General features: G+C 37.2%; 1 protein-coding gene across 4 annotated transcripts in view; it reads right to left on the minus strand.

Moving 5' to 3' along the window:
* The window catches only part of PAN3 (poly(A) specific ribonuclease subunit PAN3), a 168170-nt gene that overhangs the window by 22419 nt on the left and 124406 nt on the right, over positions 1–21345 (minus strand). For 3 of the 4 annotated variants that reach the window (XM_084878683.1, XM_084878682.1, XM_084878684.1), the window contains 5 exons: positions 19491–19595; positions 18629–18686; positions 9743–9904; positions 8869–8985; positions 8680–8781 (listed from right to left, as the gene is read on the minus strand). In XM_084878683.1, the coding sequence (XP_084734809.1) occupies positions 8680–8781; positions 8869–8985; positions 9743–9904; positions 18629–18686; positions 19491–19595 (544 nt within the window). Of the gene's footprint in view, positions 1–8679; positions 8782–8868; positions 8986–9742; positions 9905–18628; positions 18687–19490; positions 19596–20954; positions 21012–21345 lie in introns of all 4 variants that reach the window. The other variant, XM_084878681.1, reaches the window with a different exon arrangement.

Raw genomic sequence — 21345 nt, forward strand, 5'->3', positions numbered from 1 at the left:
TTTAATTTAAAATATGGATAATCCTACCTGATATTATTGTTCAGGCATGTGAGATCTGTTCATTCTGTGGCTTAAGGAAAATAAAATTCTCTACCATCATTTATACTGAATGTTTTCCTAATTCTTCTACTGCTTGGCCAAGTCAGTTAGATATGATAACATCCAATTCACAAAGACATGAATATAAAACACTAAATGTCATTTATGGTAGCTAAAACACAAAACATCTGGTCTACTTTAAAGAGTTATCATTTTGATTCTTGTGTGCTGGAAGCCAAGATCAATAGTAATTAATATAAATTTGTGAAGTCAGGTCAGAGGCTGAATGGGGCTTTGATATTCACAGGGCTGAATATCTGCATTTTATTACCTGCTATTGACTCAATGGCAATCTCCCTAACCTGATAATCCCCTTTTACTGTTTACTAAAACATTACCATTGATATGTCTGTTTGCATGCCTAAAAGGCAATTGTATATTCTAGTAAATAAGAAGAAGATGGGTGTAGAGACTCCATGGAGCTGTCCCTTGAACTAAGTTCACAACTGGCTTCCCCCAAAATTTCCAAATTTATATTTCTTGACTTGTGTATTAATTTGCACATCAGTTCAGTTCTCTCTAGGCCACACAGGCCCTGCTTTCACACTTGTGTTTCCTGATACTATTTTCTGAGTCATTGTTAATTCTTGTATCAGTAGAAAAGAAGCTATATAAATTTAATCCAGATTTTGTAGTTATAGTAGTACCCCCTTTCTTGTAGTTTCATTTTCTGTGGTTTCAGTTAAATAATGTTGACCACAGTTAGAAATTAAATTGCCCCAATAATCAACATCTGCTCCTGACATCCAGCCATCGACATTGTCATGGATCAATGATACAGAATCTCCTGAAGCAGAAGATTCTCCTAATATATCATCAAAAAGGTCAATAGTTGCCTTTATCACAATACCTGGCATTCACCTCACTTTATCTCATCACATAAGCATTTTATCATCTCACATTATCACAAGTACAATATATTTTAAAAGAGAAAGATAGAGACCACATTCACATAACTTTTATTACAGTTTATTGTTACATAATTGTTTTATTTTTGGTCATTGTTATTAATCGCTTACTGTGCCTAATTTATCATAGGTATGTATAGGAGAAAACATCATACAACACACACACACACACCACACACACACACACACACACACACACACACACACACGTACACACAAGGAATTTGGTACCACTCCCAGTTTCAGGCATCCACTATGGGTCTTGGAATGTATTTCCTGCAGATAAAGGAGAACTACTGTATTTCTTTTTTAATTTATGGAAGAAGAAATTTTTGTTCTAACTATTAATTTTTTGACAGAGGGGGAGAGAGAAAGAGACAGAGAGAGAACAACTTCAATGTGACAGAAAAACATCAATCAGTTGCTTCCCATGTGCCCTGACCAGAAATCAAACCCAAAACCTGGGTAAGTGCCCTGATAGGAAATCAAACCATCAAATAGCCCTAGCCGGTTTGGCTCAATAGATAATGTCCACCTGCAGACTTAAGGGTCCTGGGTTCGATTCCAGTCAAGCGCATGTACTTTGGCTGCAGGCTCCTTTGCAGCCCAAATCCTGATAGGGGCTTGGGCAGGAGATAACCAATTGATGTTTCCCTCACATGGATAGTTCTCTCTGTCTTTCCCTCTCTCTTCTACTTTCCCTAAGAATCAATGGAAAAATATCCTCGGCTGAGGACTTAAAAAAACACACCAAATAACAGGCACACTGCTCAGGGCAGGGCTAATGTATTTCAGAGAATATAACCTTATAAATCCAAGTGTTCATATGGTTGTAAACAAACCTTTTGTCAATCAGATCTAAAGACAGTTAAATGATTAATTGTAGAGATACTAAATAGTAATTAGGTAGTTTTGGCTTGCCATAAAATTTCTAGGAAAAAGCAAATTTAAAATTCAAAAACTGCTATCCCTCAATTTAGACAGAACTAAAGATAAAATCTGGCCCGGAATCTGGCATGACTCAGTGCTTGAGCATCATGAACCTGGAGGTCAGGGTTCGATTTCCTGGTCAGGGCACATGCCTGGGTTATGGGCTTGATCCTCAGTATGGAGCATGTAAGAGGCAGCCAATTAGTCATTCTCTCTCACCATTAATGTTTTCTCTCTCTCCCTTCCTCTCTGAAATCAATAAAAATATTATAATAAAAAAAATCATAAAACCTGGAAAACGTGTTAGATGACTTAGAATGTGGCTCTAGTGATAAATGCCAAGAAAATGTCAAAGACAATGATAAAGAATGTAAATAAAACTATTTATTAAATGTGATAATAAGGAAAAGGAATATTTATAACAAACTAGAATTCACGTGCATGAATTCATGCACCAGTGGGGTCGCTCGGCCTGGCCTGTAGAATCGGGCCGAAAGCAGCTCTCCAACATCCCACAAGGGGTCCCAGATTGCAAAAGTGTGCATCCAGGCAAAGGGACCCCACTGATGCATGACTGGGGCTGGAGAGGGACGCAAGAGGTTGGCCAGCCTGGTAGGGACTGTGGGAGGGCTCCAAGGTGTGTCCAGCCCGTCTCGCTCAGTCCAGATCAGCCAGACCTCAGAAGCAAGCTTTATACTGGTAGGAGTATCTGCCCCCTGGTGGTCAGTGCAAGTCATAGTGACTGGTCGACTATCTACCCTGGTAGTCAGTACACATCACAGTAAGTGGTTAAGTGGCCTTAGCATATCATTAGCATATTACACTTTGATTCGTTGATCGGATGACTGGGCATTTAGCATATTGGGCTTTTAATATATAGAATAAGTCCTTACTATGTTCCAGATACTGTCTAGTTATATATCCTCATTTTAAACTTCTAATCACAACTCCTATATGGTATGGTATTATTACCATTTTCTAAATTAGCATATTCCATCAATATGCAGTTTTTCATGCTAATTAATAAATTAAAAAGTATAAGAAAACATTAGACTTCCGTCTATGTCTCTACAAGTTTATACAAACATTGGCCTTTATTTTATTTTTTTAATATTCACATTGGAGCTTGGCGGGGGAGAGTAAAGGTGGTGGAACAGGTAAACACAGTACTTGCCTCATCCTATAATAACATCAAACTTACAACTAAACGACAGAACAATCACGATTCAGAGCCACCTGAAATCTGACTGAAGCTAAGTCCTACCACTAGAAAATTAAAGAAGCCACATTGAGACTGGTAGGAGGGGCAGAGATGTGGAATAGGTTAGTCTAACATCCATGTGTGGCATTATTTTAATCCAGAGGGATATCTTGTCTGTGGAAGTACACCCCTAAGGATCAAGGGTTCCAGCCCTACTCAGGCCAGGGATCCAGTGCCAGGAAGTAAGTCCTAGTAATTTCAGGCTGTAAAAATCTGCGGGTATTATGGCTGAGTGACACAAAGGCTGCCAGAGTCCCTCCACTCCTCCTAAGCTTCAGCACTAGAGCAGTAGATTGGAAGGATCCAGGGACATATAGGGGAGGGGGAGCTAAATTGTATGATATCAGAGCAAGAACTGGGGGGTCAACTTTCTCCCAAACAAAAGTATTGACAGAGATCTGCCGTTGTGGCTCAGTGGTTGAGCATCGACCCAGGAACCATCAGGTCACATGCTTTGGTTGCGGGCTTGATCCCAGTAGGGGCCATGCAGGAGGCAGTCAGTCAGTGAAGTTTCTCTCTCATCAACGTTTCTATCTCTCTCTCTCTCTCTCTAAATATCAATAAAAGCATTTTTTTTTAAAGTGATAGCAGAGGTCATTGTTCCTTTTTCTTTGCCAAGACCTCCCTGCCACTGAGCCAACCATCAGGCATCCATTAACCTGGTCCACATTGTTCACCTCAGCCAGGTGATTCCCTGAGACCCTATCCCACCGAAGCTGTTTGCAGTGGTTTTCCCAAATGAGTGGCCTGTTCTATTTCAGGCTACATACTTGCCTAAAAATCTCTCAAACAAGCAGCAGCTGGACTCAGTATGCTCCACACCTCATAACATGTACCCCCAGGCCCAGCACCTGCAGCAGCCTGCCTTAGTTCACAGCTTGGCCACTACTGGGTACCTCCAAGCCCAACACAAATAGCAGCCATCTTCAGATTGCTCTATACATCATGCAGGATGGCCCCAGGCAGGCCACAGGCAGTAGCTGACTGCACCTCCCAGGAAGCCGAAGAGCCAGTACACCCAGTGGTTAGCTTCTAGGGGTGTCGAACTCAATCAGAGAAGGGGCCAAAATCTAAAATCCAGCCTAAATCGCGGGCCGAATGGTTTACTGAACAGTCATAAACTGACAATGTCATAAACTGACAGCGGAGTGCAGTGATGACAGCGCGGTGCGGGCCACATTGCAAGGCCTGGCGGGCTGGATTTGGCCCGCGGGCCTTGTGTTTGACACAAGTGCTTTAGACCAAGCCAGATTATAACCCTACCACATCCACAAACAACATACTCAAGGGGCAGACTCTGAGCACCAAAGCCCCACTGAAGCAAATTTTAGACCATAGGGGTCTCTCCTACACAGCAGCTCTTCCCCTGTAGTAGCAGCTGATCCTCACAGACGTTTGACCTCAGGGTTAATCCCTTCCAGTGATGCCAACATAATCAAGGCTCAATTACAATAAGACAGTGCAATCAGTTGTCTCCTGCATGTGCCCTAACAGCTCATATAGGGGTGCACCTGGAGTGCCCAGCACAAGTACCTCGGAAGGCTGAGCCCCTGGGCCCTATAGGACATCTACTATATAAGGCCACTCTACCAATTCCAGGAGACATAGCAGCTCTACCTAATACATAGAAACAAACACAGGGAAGCAGTCAAAATGCAAAGAAACATGTCACAAATAACAGAAGAAATTGCCAGAAAAAGAACTAAATGAAATGGAAGCAAGCAAACTACCAGATACAGAGTTCAAAACAATGGTTATAAAGATGTTCAAGGAGCTCAGTGAGACCTCCAAGAAACGTAGTGAGGAATATCAATGACAAAAAAGAAGGATACACTAATGGAAATGAATCATTTACAGGGAATCAACCATAGAGGGCACCAAGAATCGAATCAGTGAACAGCTAAAAGAAAAAAAGATTCCAAAAATATGAAGATAGTGTAAGGAGCCTCTGGGACAATTTCAAGTGTACCAACATTTTATCATGGGGGTGCTGGAAGAAGAAATTGGAAACCTATTTGAAAAATTAATTATTGACAAAACTGGTTTGGCTCAGTGGATAGAACGTTGGTCTGCGGACTGAAAGGTCCCAGGTTCGATTTGGTCAAGGACATGTACCTTGGTTGTGGGCACATCCCCAGTAGGGGGTGTGCAAGAGGCAGCTGATTGATGATTCTCTCTCATCAATGTTTCAACTCTCTATCCTTCTCTCTTCCTCTCTGTAAAAAATCAATAAAATATATTTTAAAATAGTAATAATTATAGAAAACTTTCCTTACCTGGTAAAAGAAATACATATGTAAGTCCAGGAAGTGCAAAGAATTCCAAACAAAAGGAACCCAAAGAGGTCCACACCAAGATAAATTATAAGTAAAACAAAGGAGAATCTTAAATGTAACAAGAGAAAAGCAGTTAGTTACCTATAAGAGAGCACCCATACAACTGATTTCTCAACAGAAATTTTGCAGGCCAGAAAGGAGTGGTAAGAAATACTCAAAGTGATGAAAAGCAAGGACCTAAAACCAAGATTACTCTATCCTGCAAAGCTATCATTTAGAACTAAATGTCAGATAAAGAGCTACACAGACAAGAAAAAGCTAAAGGAGTTCACCACCACCAAACCAGTACATGAAATGTTAAAGGGTCTTCTTTAAGAAGAAAAAAAGATAAAAAGTATGAACATAAAATGCCAGTATATACAGTTCTATCAATAATTGAATCTAAAAATCAAAGAACAAAATAAAATTATTAATAAAATAGAATCGGAAGCATGGAAACCTAGGACAAATTGATGACTCTCAGAGGGAAGGGGAGAAAAGAGTGGGAAGAGATTAACCAAAGAACTTATATGCATATAAGTATTATCCATGGACACAGATGGTTAACATCTGGTATGAGGTGGGATCCAGGTGAAAGGGGGCAAAGGAGGAATAGAAAGTGGAACATCTTTAGTACTTTCTTTTTTATATATATATTTTATTGATTTTTCACAGAGAGGAAGGGAGAGAGATAGAGAGCTAGAAACATCGAAGAGAAAGATACATTGACCAGCTGCCTTCTGCACACCCCCCACCGGGGATGTGCTGTAACCAATGTACATGCCCTTGACCGGAATCGAACCTGGGACCCTTCAGTCCGCAGGCCAATGCTCTATCCACTGAGCCAAACCGGTTTCGGCTCTTTAGTACTCTTTAACAATAAAATTTTTTAAAAATATATTCACAATGGGAAAACAGAGGACTGCCTTGTAATAGAAGTTGTTGTAAATTGCCGAAGCCGGTTTGGCTTGGTGGTAGAGCTTCGGTCTGTGGACTGAAGGGTCCCAGGTTCGATTCCCGTCAAGGGCATATACATTGGTTACAGCACATCCCCGGTGGGGGGTGTGCAGGAGGCAGCTGGTCGATGTTTCTCTCCCATCGACATTTCTGGCTCTCTATCTCTCTCCATTCCTCTCTGTAAAAAATCAATAAAATATATTTTTAAAAAAAGAAGTTGCTGTAAATTAAAGTATACATGGTACATTTAGGGATATTATTACCATTCAAACAATACTTTGAAATATTAAAAAAAAGGACTGACTCTTGCAAAAATGTAAACATCCTATATAATAAAATCCTAATATGCAAATCGACTGAAAGGCAGAACTATGATGTGAACATCAGGGAGCAGATGCTCAATGCAGGAGCTGCCCCTGGTGGTCTATGCACTCCCACCAGGGGAGCACCGCTCAGCCAGAAACCGGGCTCATGGCAGGTACGGGCCATCTCTAAGGCAGCGCTAAAAAGCATGAGCCTGGCTTCTGGCTGGCGAGCGCAGCAGTGGTGGCGGGAGCTTCTCCTGCCTCCACGACAGCGCTGAGGACCCCTCGGGGGACATTCCCCAAGATGGCGCAGGCTGAGCTGAGGGGGATACTCCTCCCCAGGTATTAATGTCATTCACCAGGCCTCTAGTATCAAATAATCAATCAACACCAAAAACAGATTAAGATTTCTTTTAAAACTGGAAAGAAGTAGAACGAATCAGTGGTTCTCAACTGGGGGCAATTTTGCTCACCCTAAGAGACATAGGCAATTTCTGGAGATATTTTTGGTAACACTACTGCAGTTGGGGGTTGCTAGTAGCATCTAGTGGGTAGAGGCCAGGGCTGCTGCTGAACATCCTGCAATGTACAGGATGGCCCCTATGAAAATAACTATTTAGCTCCAGACGTCAACAGGACTGATGTTGAGAAACCCAGCTATAAATTATAGCCAACAGTCATTTCACAGGTGGTATTACTAAAATAAACTTGAACAACTACAGCTATGTTCATCTATAGAAAAAGTCATACCACATCCCCTTCAACAAAATTGTGTCTACAGATGACATGGCAAAAGGGGGGGGGGGGGGGAATGACCACACTATTCGACCAGATTTTTAATGTGAAACAGCCATGTAACCACAGATTTCTTCTTGTAACTGTCAGCAGGTTAAAGTAAAGAGAAGAAACATATTTTTATTCATAATGAATCCTTAATGGAATCAAAATGCAAAATATACTGTCATGTGGACTCAAGTCTTTCTCCCTCCTTAGTTTCTCTCAGTATGCATTTAAGAAAATCTTCAAAGTATTAAAAATCACGGTAAAGAATACCACACTTCTTTCCTATCACCAAACAAGAAAATGAACCATATCTTTCCTTACCCAACTATATAAATTAACAGACATCTCAAAATGTTACTTTGAAACAATTTATCCTTAAATAAACATTTTCAGAATATAATTAAAATATTTTGGTTCTTTGCAATATTATTGAAAAATGGCACACAAAAAAAAATATTCCCCACTTCAGTAAAAGTTACCTGAAAATTTATTTTGAAGACTAGTTCCTTAAGAACATAGAATCCTACACCTTGAAACAAAATAATTTAAGAAAATAATTTCATAAATGATACATAGTCCCATTATACTCTAGGGGAGTCATTAAATTATACTCAGAAAATATAAAAATTAAGGGAGAAAGACTTACAATAAATGGAAAATGCAATATGATATCAAATAAAAACAATGCAAAGAGAAACCGAACAAACCAAAATAAAACACCAAGGCTGGAAAGTAATAATGGTTGTGTTTTTGAGTGGTGAAGCTATGGGGATTATTTTACAATTTACTGAATTTTCCAAATCATCTCTACTCAGAAATCATTGTTTTTAAAAGAAAAAAAAAAAAAACTGTTAATTGGATAAAACTATCATATTCTCAGTTATTTAAATTTCAGATATCTACAGCAGTCTTTCACACCATTTTCATCTCGGCCTATACACATAATAATACATTATCTCCTAACTTGGTTACAGATTGACCTCATTTCTTTTTAAAATGCAATAGGGTCATTAAGCGGAATGACAACAGGGATAAATACACATGTATTTTAAAATACAAACCACTTGCACACAGAGCAAAAGCATTTGTCAACATACAGCTTGCTTGTATATTTTCCTTACCCCACTTTCTCTTTGTGAAATAGGCATCAGCATTGGGGTCATTAAAGTGTCTGCTCATCATAGTTTCTCCTCCAGCATGGAAATCATATGCAAACACAAGAGCTTAAAAATAAAATACAAATGTTCTTTACTGCAATCTGGCTTTAAACAGTGAGGCTTATAAGCAGAAAACAATTGCAAATTACTCACAAGGCTCTGCAAATGCTTTAGTGGTAAATACCTCACGCAAGGTTACAATATTCGAGTGCTGAATTTTTTTCCACATATCAACCAACACCATGCACTTTGTGTTAACAAGACGAAAACCTAAAAAAGAAAATTTTTACTTAACTGTCAATGACATCTTTCCTTAGATGGGGAGAGAAAAAAACATGCTATACATTACTATAAGTACTAATTGCTGAATGAAATAATAAAATTACTTATTATCCTTTAAATTAATGCTAGATAATCCTATATAATAAAGAGCTAATATGCAAATGGCCATCATGCTGTCACGCCATTACACAATAATGGGCTTAGACACTCAACACTGGGAGAGAGGAATGGGGACCAGCCAGGCTGTGGTCCGGGAGAGGGACAAGCCACCCATCACTTGGTCCCCTGCGGCTGTAGCCGGCACGGGTGAAGCTGGCCCAGGTCCCGGGTGCCAGTGACCAGCAGAGGAGGGAATCCTGGGTCCCAGGTGCAGGGCAAGGCAGAGGCAGTTAGGGGTGATTAGGCCAGGAGGAGAGCAGCTAGGAATGATCAAGCCAATAAGGGAGCAGTTTAGGGGCATCAGGCATGCAGGCAGATGTGGTTAGGGGCAATCAGGCAGGCAGGCAGGCGATCAGTTAGGAGCCAATGGTTCCAGATTTCAAGAGGCAATCGGACATTCCTACATTCCTCAAGGGGTCCCAGTTTGGAGAGGGTGCAGGCCGAGCTGAGGGACTCCCCATCCCCATATACAAATTTCATGCACTGGGCCTCTAGTATATTAAATAAATAAATGTATTCAGGAATGTTTGAATAATCTTAAGACTCACTAATATGCTTCTAAGAGAGGATAATTTATCTTCCTTACCATGTATCCTCCGAAGGCAATATGGCAGATCATCTTTGCTATTCATGGCTTTATAGCAAGATGTAATGTAGCCAAAATTACTTGATTTTTGTATTCGGTTGGGTGGTGGCAGTGGTTCTAGAGGGAATAGGCTATGATAGCTGTCAACTTCTGCAGGGAATGCTAGAGTAATTCATAGGAAAACAGATGACAACTTGCAGATATTCATAAATCTCTCAGTGATAAAGAAGAAATCAAACCTACTTTAAATAACTAACAAAGTAATAAAAACATACTTTGAACATTAACAATAATTACATAAAACTGGTTTCATTATCAATAAAAATAGTCATTATAAAACAACATAGAACTAAATTTATATATTCAAAATATTTATTTTATAGCATAATACAACAAATATCACAAACAACTTAGAAATAGTAAACATTACTGATTCTGATGATGAATAAAAATCAAGGTAGATTTTGTTTCTTTAAACATGTATTTCTGTACTAAATATATTTAGACAGTGGCATTAAGCTATAAATTCTTGTTTTTAAAGCATAAAGAAATTCAAAAGTAACACTGAATTGAAGAGTGTATCTTTCTAGTATGTCCATGTGTATATGGCAATCTTTTTCAAAACTCTCCAACCATTCAGTGGAATAACATAGTTTTAATCCCTAGTAAAACATAAAAGAAAACTAGAACAACTTTATCACTATGCCTGCCACATTCCTCAAAGACAGAAAAATGATGTTTAAAGATATATATTGTAATGGAATTTGCTTGTGATACTGTTAGGCGTTCAAATGATTTATCTTGAATTCCAATTTGTTGTTTCTTATAAAGACTAAGAAGCTAAACATGAAAATAAACTCAGTGGTTGGTTTCCCTATAGAGCATATGTAATTTATTTTCCCTTCTATTGCTCCCCATTATCTACAAATATGTATTAGTTTTACAATCCAAAAAGGGAAATAGTTTTTAATGCTTTAAATACAATCAACTGTATTTGTCAACTGGACAGCTTCCATTGGTGAAATGTCTTGAATGACTTAGGAATGGTCACCATATCTCAATTGAAAAGCAGATGAGTGAACATGCAGAATATCATAGAAAAACATCTAGTAAGGAACACATTGAAACTTTAACAATGGTAATCACTAAGTGGGAGGATTTTCTCCTCTCTTTTACACTATTCTGTATTTGCTGAACTTTTTACAACAAACATGTTTAACATTATTTTGAAACAAGGCAATAAATCTCATTTTAAAAATCTAACAAACAAAACAACTAATAATGTTTTACCTATAACTTCTAAGTAATCCAGGTGAAACCCTATTAAGAAAACTCTAATTACAGATCAAAAGGACCTCTGCCCTTGCTGGTTTGGCTCAGTGGATGGAGCATCAGTCTGCGGACTGAAGGATCCCAGGTTTGATTACAGTCAAGAGCACATGCCTGGGTTTGGGGCTTGATCCCCATTAGGGGACATGCAGGAGGCAGCCAATCAATGATTCTCTGTCATCACTGATGTTTCCATCTCTCTTTCCCTCTCCCTTTCTCTCTGACATACATACATACATACATACATACATATACATATATATACATATACATATATACACACACATATTTATATATATATATATATATATATATATATATATATATATATATATTTTTTTTTTAAAGGACTTCTCTGCCTTTGCCACACTCATTAACTCTTAGTTCTCGAATCAATTCTATGAAATAGAATTGCCTACTTCATAAATAAGGAGAACAAGGATTTACCCCTCTAGGGAGGGAGTAAGGAAGCAAACCTAAGACTCTGATTCTAAAGTTTTGTGCTCTTAACTACTGCATGGCATTTTGGCCATATTACAAAACATCGATTCAATGTAACTTTCAAACCAAGTCAAGTGGCAAGTTCTACTGAAATAAAGGCAGCAGAAGAGGAAGTATATACACAAATGAACATAGCTATAACTTTTGCCCATTTATTATTTAGTTGAACCATCAGATATAATTTCCACAAACAAATGAGAAATAAATTTTATTTTCTAGCTATTTCATCAGGGAATTAATTTCAAGTTAGTAAAGATGTATTGAGTATCTACTATGCATTAGTGAACCCATATTAATGAAATATGGGTTCTTATCAAGAGGCTTAAAGATTGATATAAAATACAAAGCAAAATAGCTATTTAAAAAGTGCAATTCATCATGCTACTGGTTCTTCAACTTTAGCACCCTTCCAAATCTTGTAAAAACCTTTACTCAACTGGTCAAAAATAGGGCCCAAGAATTTACAATTCTAATAAACTCCCAGATGATAATGAAAGGATTCTGCAGGTGGTCAGAGGACCATACTTTGAGAACTATTATGTTTGGAAACACAGAGAAGTAAGCCATTCTCATGGATATTAGGAAAGATCTTATAGCTGATTTGGCATGCTAACTACAAACCAATGAGCTAAAACAAATGGAGTGTTTTATGCTACGGGAGTAAATGAAACAACAACAAACAAGGTATGAATGTGTCCAGGTGTCCACAATGCTGAAATATTATGTGGCAGAAATAATGAGGTACCACAGAGGAGAGGCAGAGTGAATATAAACCTGAGAGATATTTATGTTGGAATTACATCAGAGGGAAATTTAAATGCTGTACTAAGGACTTGAAATTTACTATGCCGAGCAGTGGTATTCCTAGCATCAGTGTGACAAAGAGATTGTTTGAGGGACACTATCAATTAAAAAATCGTATGCTTTTATTATACTTAACTCTTTCATCCCTCTGTCTGCTTCCAAGGTCGTCAAGCTGAATCCCAAATAGTGCAGAGGAAAACAATTGTGCTTTAGTAGAAAACTATGAATTATTTAAAGGGTACCCCTCCTTCCAGTGTCTGATTTAGAGTCTATGGAAGATATGTTACACCTCTGTAAGGTATAGATAACCGGTAGCACTGCAAAATAATTCTTGTCTACAGACATATGTATTCTGTTCTGTCTGGTGAAGGTTCAAATGTCTTCCTTCCTCTCCCTTGAAAAAGCCAATTTGCACATTCACTTAATTATTCTTTATCTATAATATGTCTTATATGACTGGCTCCCTCATGACTTAAAATTTTTATACATGTTTATTTTTAAATCTGTACATTATGACTACTTTTTTTCCCCCCAGGAAGACATCTTTTAACATTTCCCAGCCTACCCTGAAATCACCATATGTGGCCTAATATTAATCTTTAAAACTGAATGTTTCCACTAATAGATAGAAACACTGTCATAGTTCTGTTCTTTACTTATAGCTCAATTTAACAAATGCACAAAATTAAATATGGATAAAGAAAATAGGGTTGCCTTAATCACTGTTAGGCATTAAAAAAAATTAAAGAAAATCAACTTGGAAGTTTAGAGCTACATTCTTTATTTTATACTCAATATTTCTCTGGGGCCCAGGTCCATAAAATAATATTTTAAAATTTTAGTTTATTTCCTTTGTTCAACCCTACTTGCCCTCAAAGAACATATAGGATGATAAGTTGAACCCAAGATACTGCAATTCACTGCAACAAACCTATGGCAGAGCTTCTGAACCTCAGCACTACTGACATACTGGACCAGATCATTATCTGTTGTCAGGTATTGTTTTGTGCATTGTAAGGTGTTCAGCAGTATCCCTAAACTCAACCACTTGTAGCCCTTCAAAAATGTTCCAGACAGTACCAAATGATCCATTAGGGATAAAACCATTCTTGTTTGAGAATCACTAATCTATAGAAAATAAACATTGACTTCAGAGTTGAGAAGTACTAATTTGATGAAGTATGATGTATGGAATGGAAACAGAGCAGAAAAAGGGCAGCATGAACAGATTAGGAAATTAGTGAACATGAGACAAATATTAATAGTAAATATGAAACATGAAGAAGACCAGAATTAGTGCAGTAATAGTCAAACCCACTGGTTAAACCCAAGTGCACAGAACTGAATTAACCATAATCTGTAGTTTGTGACACTCAAATTGCTGGTTCATGACTTCGCAAGGCCTGCTGCTATTTATTCTTAATATAATAAGCATCTACAAACATGGCACACAGAAAAAAAGCACAGACCTTGACATCTAAATGATTCTCTCTACCAACTTTTGACTTCCTTCTTTTCCTCTGCCTTCCCTTTTTATATATATATTTTAAATATGTTTTACTGACTTTAGAGAGGAAGGAAGAATAGAGAAATAGAAACATAGATGAGAAATATTTATGAGCCGCTTAGAGCACACCCCCTACTAGGATCAAGCCCCACAACCCAGGCATGTGCCCCAACCAGGAACAGAACCAGTGACCTCCTGATTCATGGGTCTCTCTCAACCACTGAGCCACATTCACTGGGCCCCTTTTTTATTACATCTTTATGCATTCCTCACTAGTTTATCATATATGCATGTACATAAATACAAGTACATATATACATTTTAGTTAACTTTATAAAATAAAGCTATTATACTGTATATAATCTCAAATTTTTACTTAATATTACATTACAAGGATTCTTCTGGACTGGCCAGGTGGCTCAGTTGGAGTGTCGTTCCATACACCAAAAAGGTACATGGTTGTGGGTTTGATCCACCATCGCAGTGAGTATGGGAGGCAACCAATTGATGTTTCACTCTCACATTGCTGTTCCTCTATTTTCCTTTCCTCTCTCCTTTCTCTTCCTCATTCCCTCTCTCTCTCTAAAAATTAATAAAAGCATATCTTCAGTGAAGATTAAAAAACACACACATTTGCCCAGCTGGTGTGGCTCAGAGGTTGAGAGTTGACCCAGGAACCAAGAGGTCACTGGTTTGATTTCTAGTCAGGGCACATGCCCAGCTTGCAGGCTCAATCCCCAGTAGGAGGTGTGCAGGAGGGAACCAATCAATGATTCTCCCTCATCATTGATGCTTCTATCTCTCTCTCCCTCTTCCTTCCTCCCTCCCTCTAAAAACCAATAAAGGGAAAAAAACAACCACCACATTGTTCTGTACTGCTGCATGTCAGCATAATTTCTTCATTTTAACTGCTATATAATATTCTACTGACACTATCACAGTTAATTCATCCCTTGTCCTTCAGATGGGCATTTGAATTAATCAAGATTTCTGCTATTGTGAGCAGCAATGTTATGGATACTTTATACATTTTCTGGTTGAAAATGTGTAGAGGTATTCCTATATCGAGGAGCAGAATATTTGGATCTTAAGTAACTCAGATATTCAACTTTAGTTTTCCAAAGTGGTAACAAGTTTACCATTACACTACCAATAGCAATGTACTGAAGAACCTATGGATCCAAATCCTAATACTTTATCTGATCAGACTTCAAAATGGTATTTTATTTGTATTTACCTAATCATCAGTGACATTGAGTATCTGTTCTTATATTTTTCATTCATGAATTTCTACTTTCTTGAATTGCCTATTCCTATCATTTGGTCATTTATTTTATTGGATTATTTAAGCTCTTACTGATTTGTGTATTTTTTATATTCTTTGTCAGTTGTGTAATATATTTTCTTCCAACGCTATTTTTTTTATTGTTGTTGACAATCCTCTCTAGAGAATATGTCTTCCACTGATTTTAGAGAGAGTGGAAAGGAGGGAGGACAGGGAAAGAGGAGAAACACTAATGTAACAGCCACATCAATCAGTTGCCTCCTGCATATATCCCAACTGGCATGAGGAACCTGCAACCCTTGGAGCTGATTTTTTTATGTGATTTGAGGTAGTCCAATTTTATCTTTTACCATAAAAATAACCATTTTTGCCTTCCTTTTCCCACTTATATGCAACCTCTATCATAAAATGGGCCTGGGCTCTCCCCAGTCTGTTTCATTAATCAATTTGTCAAACCCAATGCCATTACCACATTGTTAGTTACAATAGTTGTAAACCAATCCTCCTCTCCCCCAATATAATCTTCAAAGTGTCTTGACCCTTTTCTCTTAGAGGAATGTTATGATACGATATGAAAAGCTCTACTGAACTGTAACATAATAGATAGATAGATAGATAGATAGACAGACAGACAGACAGACAGACACCAACTTTGATTAAAATGTGGAACTTTCAATACCTACTTTCCCCTCAAGTCTAGAGAGGGAGAAAAGGGTTGGAGATTGAGTCATTACCAATAGCCAAAGAAACAAATCATTCCCAGAAAATAAAATTTTCTTAAAAACTCCTAAAATAGCAAGATAAGATTCAGAGAGCTTACAAGTTGTGTGAACACAATGAGGTGCTAGGAGGATGACACACTCAGAGAGGGCATGGCAGCTCCCCATTCCACCTCCATAAATACCTTGCACAATTCATCTCTCCCACTTAGCTTGTTCTGAGGGGGGTGATGAAAATGCCCCACATTTGTAGTTGGCCAGACAGAAATGTAGGTAGTGTGGGTATCCCATTTCACCTGGAATAATCTTGTGGGACTGAGTCCTTAACAATTAAATTGTTAGGACACAAATTAGATGTCAGAAATATTTTGATTTTAAAAACTTCTTAAGCTTTAAAAAAAATTACTGATCCTTTTTTATAGAGAGAGAAAGAGAGAGGGAAAGAGATAGAAGCATTGATGAGAGAAATAATGATCAGCTGCCTTCTGCATGCCCCCTACCAGGATTGAGCCTGCAACCTGGGCATGTGCCTTGACCAGGAATCTTGGTGCATGAGTTGACACTCAACACTGAGCCACACAGGTCCAGCAAGTTCTTATGCTTTGACTAGTATTATATCCAATCTATGGATCACTTTCGAAAAATTGACATCTAAGTCATTTTGTATTCCTATTCATGAATAAAGTATTTCATAACTTGATTTACCTTATTTAATTCTACATATTCATAAATTTCCCCCAATGAGAATTTACACATCTTTGATTGTATTTACTTAAAGGAACTGATATTCTAAAATCCTTGCAAATAGCTACAAAAACCCTCTCTTGTAGTTATTTTTTGAAGTCAGTGGCTGCAAGTTTATAGAATTGCAACTGACATTTACTAATCTTATATACAGCTATTTCCTAAACTCTATTATAATTTTCAAATCACATCTAATGTATCATTATATGACTTACACATGACTTAAATCATAAAGACTAGAATAATCCTATTTAGTTTTCTTTTTCCCTTTTACCCTCACTAGGACCTCAAAGGCAATGCTAAATAATTAAGGAAAATCCCTACCTGAACACTTCAAAGGTTATGACAGATAAGTTCGTTGCTGGAAAGATCGGTCTTAAGACATAACAGCCAGACATACTTCTTTTAATTCTCTAACAGTCAAAAAGACCCATAATTGACAAGATTCAATCCTTGGTAACAACCAGGTATTTCAAGATTACCTTTGTGGCAAAAGTATTCCTACTGTACTATTTGTAAAGTTTTAGGAAACTATACCATATTTAATCTTGCGATAAAGAAAATATGCTACAGAAAGAGATTTTAATGGCTCCCTTAGAAACACTGTTATACAGTCAGAAAAATCTAAGTTTAAATCCTGACTCTGCCAGCCAATTATTAGCCACTGGTCTTAAAGGCAATTTACTGAAAATGCCTGTCTACTTCAGTTTTCTTCATATGTAAAATGGAGATTATAGCCCTGGCCAGAGTAGCTTAATTGGTTGGGTGTCATTCCATGCAGCAAAGTGTTGCCAATTCAATTTCCAATCAGGGCACATGCCCAGGTTGCAGGCTCAATCTCTAGTAGGGGGCATGCAGGAGGCAGCTATCAATGTTATGCTCTCACACTGATGCTTTTCTCTCTCTCTCTCTCTCTCTCTCTCTCTCTCTCTCTCTCTCAATCAATACAATTCAAAAAACATGTTTTAATGGAGATGATATTAGTATCTATGTCACAGGATTTAAAAAAAATATATATGTTTTATTGATTTTTTTACAGAGAGGAAGGGAGAGAGATAGAGAGCCAGGAACGTCAATGAGAGAGAAACATCGACCAGCTGCCTCTTGCACACCCCCCACCGGGGATGCGCCCACAACCAACGCACATGTCCTTGACCGGAATCGAACCCTGGACCTTTCAGTCCGCAGACCGACGCTCTATCACTGAGCCAAACTGGTTTCGGCTATGTCACAGGATTTTTATAAGAAAAAGCATTTAAATCATCTGCCTAGCACACTGTAGTTGCAATAATAAACACCTTTCTTCTCTGCTTAAGAACCTATACTTTATCAAATATCAGAAGACAATAATATACTAATATATAGTAAGATAAATCACCATGAATTCTAAATCTAAATTTTTGGTGAACTAGAATACTGTCACATGTAGAATAAATTTAAATAAACTAGATGATCTGTGATATGCTGGAATACTTCTTAAGTGAATCTGAAATAAATCCTATATAATAAAAGACTAATACACAAATTGATGGAAGGATGGAATGATCAGTCGCTATGATGCACACTGACCACCAAGAGGCAAATGCTCAATGCAGGAGCTGCCCTCCAGTGGTCAGAGTGCTCCCACAGGGGGAGCGCCACTCAGCCAGAAATCGGGCTCATGGCTGGCAAGCACAGTAGTGGCAGGAAACTCTCCCACCTCCGCAGCAGTGCTAAGGATGTGCAACTGACAGCTTAGGCCTGCTCTCTGAAGGCCTAAGCAGTCAGTCAGACATCCCCCAAGGGCTCTGGGATTGCAAGACAGCACAGACTGGGTTGAGGGACTGCCCCCCTCCACCCAGAGTGCATGAATTTCGTGCACCAGGCCTCTAGTATATTCATAAAATAGTAATTAGGTAGTTTAAGACTAAAAAAAAAAAAAAAAAAAAAAAAAAAATCATGTAGGACTATATAAGATTTATCCTTTAAAAGGAAGAATGAATCAACTCAAATTTTACCTGGCATATCTGCTTGATCAACTTGAGCCATTGTTATTAAATGTCTGTTAATGAGCTCCTAAGAAAAGAAAATAAGTATATTTATATCTAAAGTTTCTGAAATCCGTATTTTCTACTATAACTAAATAACACAAGTAATAAAATTTTTGGTACGTGTGCTTTTGAATGTTGATATCATGAAATAACATTTCCAATAATAGTATAAAAATTCTAGTCCTACCGCTATTAAGGTTGAGTTCCAGTAACTGTGCTATAACTCAAAGCATATAACTGTATCTGTAGCTGAAAACTCAAGTTCTATGCTAAGCTTGTCAATAACTCAGTCTATGAACATTATACAGATGTAACATACTTCTGTGAAACAAAAATATTTTTGAGAATATAAGTGTAAAATGAAATTCAACATATCAAATAACACCTAGATGTCTAACAAAAAATTATTTTATAAAACCCTACTTTAGAGAAAGGATTGAGCTCTCTTAATGTGAGATTTATTTCTGGGTCATCCTACCTAGTTTGAACCTATAGATATTAGCAAAACATTGTCTGCAGATTAGAAACAATCTAAATTACTTTTGAATGCACTGTCTGAAGGTTAGAAACAATTTAATTTATATATTTCTGAGAGACCTAAGTAGCTATTCTATGTTTCATATCTGAATACATACTTAACTGTTTTTTCTTGTAAAACAGCTTTCCTTAAATGTCACTTATAACTCATAAATTCTAAATTCTCTCTATCTGATTTAGTACAGCATATTTTATTAAATAACATGATTTGAAAAGAGCTATTGTTTCTTCAGTTCTTTGCTAAAAGCACACTAGATATTAAGCATCCCTATTAGGAATTATGAATGCATACCTGTCGGAGCTCATCAGCCATGAAGAAGGAAGGTGCATTTGCTTTTGGTTGCATATAAGCAACATGAGGTGCAGTTGGAGGATAAATATGATAATTTGGAAATACCTAAAAAGGTAGGGAGGAAGAAAATGTAATAATCAATTTTTCTCAATTGGTAAAGTTTATCATTGTTTTGATAAAGTTCTCATCTTTAAATAACAATGATAAATTGATATATTTTAAATCTTTAAATGATAGTGAAGTGAACAGCTCAGAGAATAACTTATCAGTATATTTTCTGAATTAATGTAAAAAGTCACTTTATTCTATATAATAAAGAGCTAATATAGGTACTAATTAGACCAAACAGGAGAACGACCTTCCAGATGACCTTCTGGATGAAGCTGCAGCTGTGAGGGCTGAGGTAGCCAGGGCTTTTCGTGCATCGGGCCTCTAGTATATAATAATCAACTTGAAAATTCTAATGAGAAACACTTCTTCATATATGGTAAAATTTGTTTCAATGATAGGCAAAAGTAGCTCTTTGAATGAAATGTTAACACAAGCATTTTGTATGCACTTTTAAAAGCAGTTGGAAGGAAGGAAGGAAGCAAATATTAAAGGTGATAGGGCACAGTCAGATAATGAAGTAACACTGCCCTGGTGGCCCAAAGAACTGCCCTATTATGAGGCTTTTTGTGGCCAACCTAAACAAAGTGTTACCTAAATACCCGTTAAACACTTCAAACTGCAACAGTAAAGAATACAAATTTACTCTGGGTTAATAGCTTAAGTGAACAGAAGTGTGCAACAATGTACTTATGTTCTAAGCAAACTACAATAAAGTTACTAAATTTGCTTTCAGGTTCCCCCCTTTCATTCTTCCAATTGGACTCTCCCCAGCACCCTGCTTTTTTTTTTTTTTTTTTTTTTTTTTTTTCTCTTTCCTCTTCCTCTCCTTCCCTTCACTGGTCCATGAAACAAAATCAACGGATATTATAAAATTCCTTTTGCTTTATTCTTTCATTGTAAAAGTTGAAACAAACATTGTTGTCTCTTAAAAATTAATTCAGCTAATTTCTGTTCCTCTCAGATAATTATTCTGTTAGAGATCTCAACCAGGAAGTGTTTTAACAATACTTATAAAATTTCCTTTAACCTGTATCTACAGAGAGAAAATGCCTTTTTCTGCCTTGGTTTTCTTACATCAGATAGCATTGTTTGGCTTAACTACTTCTGGTTTACCGTGAGCATATTTTAAAAAGTAGTTTGAAGGACATAAACATAAAAATGTGCCATATATCATCTCTACAAAACCAATTAGGACAGTTTTGTGACAAAAGAACCTCTTCATAAATCAAACTTCTTTCTACAAATACAATAATATAATAAAAATGTAAGTAAGTATAAAATATAATAAACCCAAAAAGGTAAAACATTGATGGAATTCTTACTTGAAAGAACCAAGGAAAGTCTCTACTCTACCTCAATTATTTGACCTTCTGTTCGGCAAGCTGTTCTGTGATAATTTTTGAAAGATCTCTGACCAAAAACAAAACAAAATAAAAAACTATTAGCTATTTCATTATTTCTTTAAAAAGCATTTTGCATGATTTACAAGTGCTTCTATAAATGTTTTCACGTTTATTTCTCATAAGATGGTTAGGTGATATTATCCCAATGTACTGGGGAAACAATCTCAGTGGTACTAAGATTCAAGAGTCACAAAACAATGGCAGAAATGGGATTCTTATAAATAAGTAACAAAAAATCTATTGTCTTTCGACTCAAATTGGGTTTTAGTAAAATGTTAAATTTAATCAAAATAGTACATTAATTTAATATGTAGGATCAAAATCTGTGTGCTTACTGAATT

Source organism: Pipistrellus hanaki (genome assembly GCF_964339955.1).
Source record: "Pipistrellus hanaki genome assembly, chromosome: 3".
In the NCBI taxonomy this organism is placed as follows: Eukaryota; Metazoa; Chordata; class Mammalia; order Chiroptera; family Vespertilionidae; genus Pipistrellus; species Pipistrellus hanaki.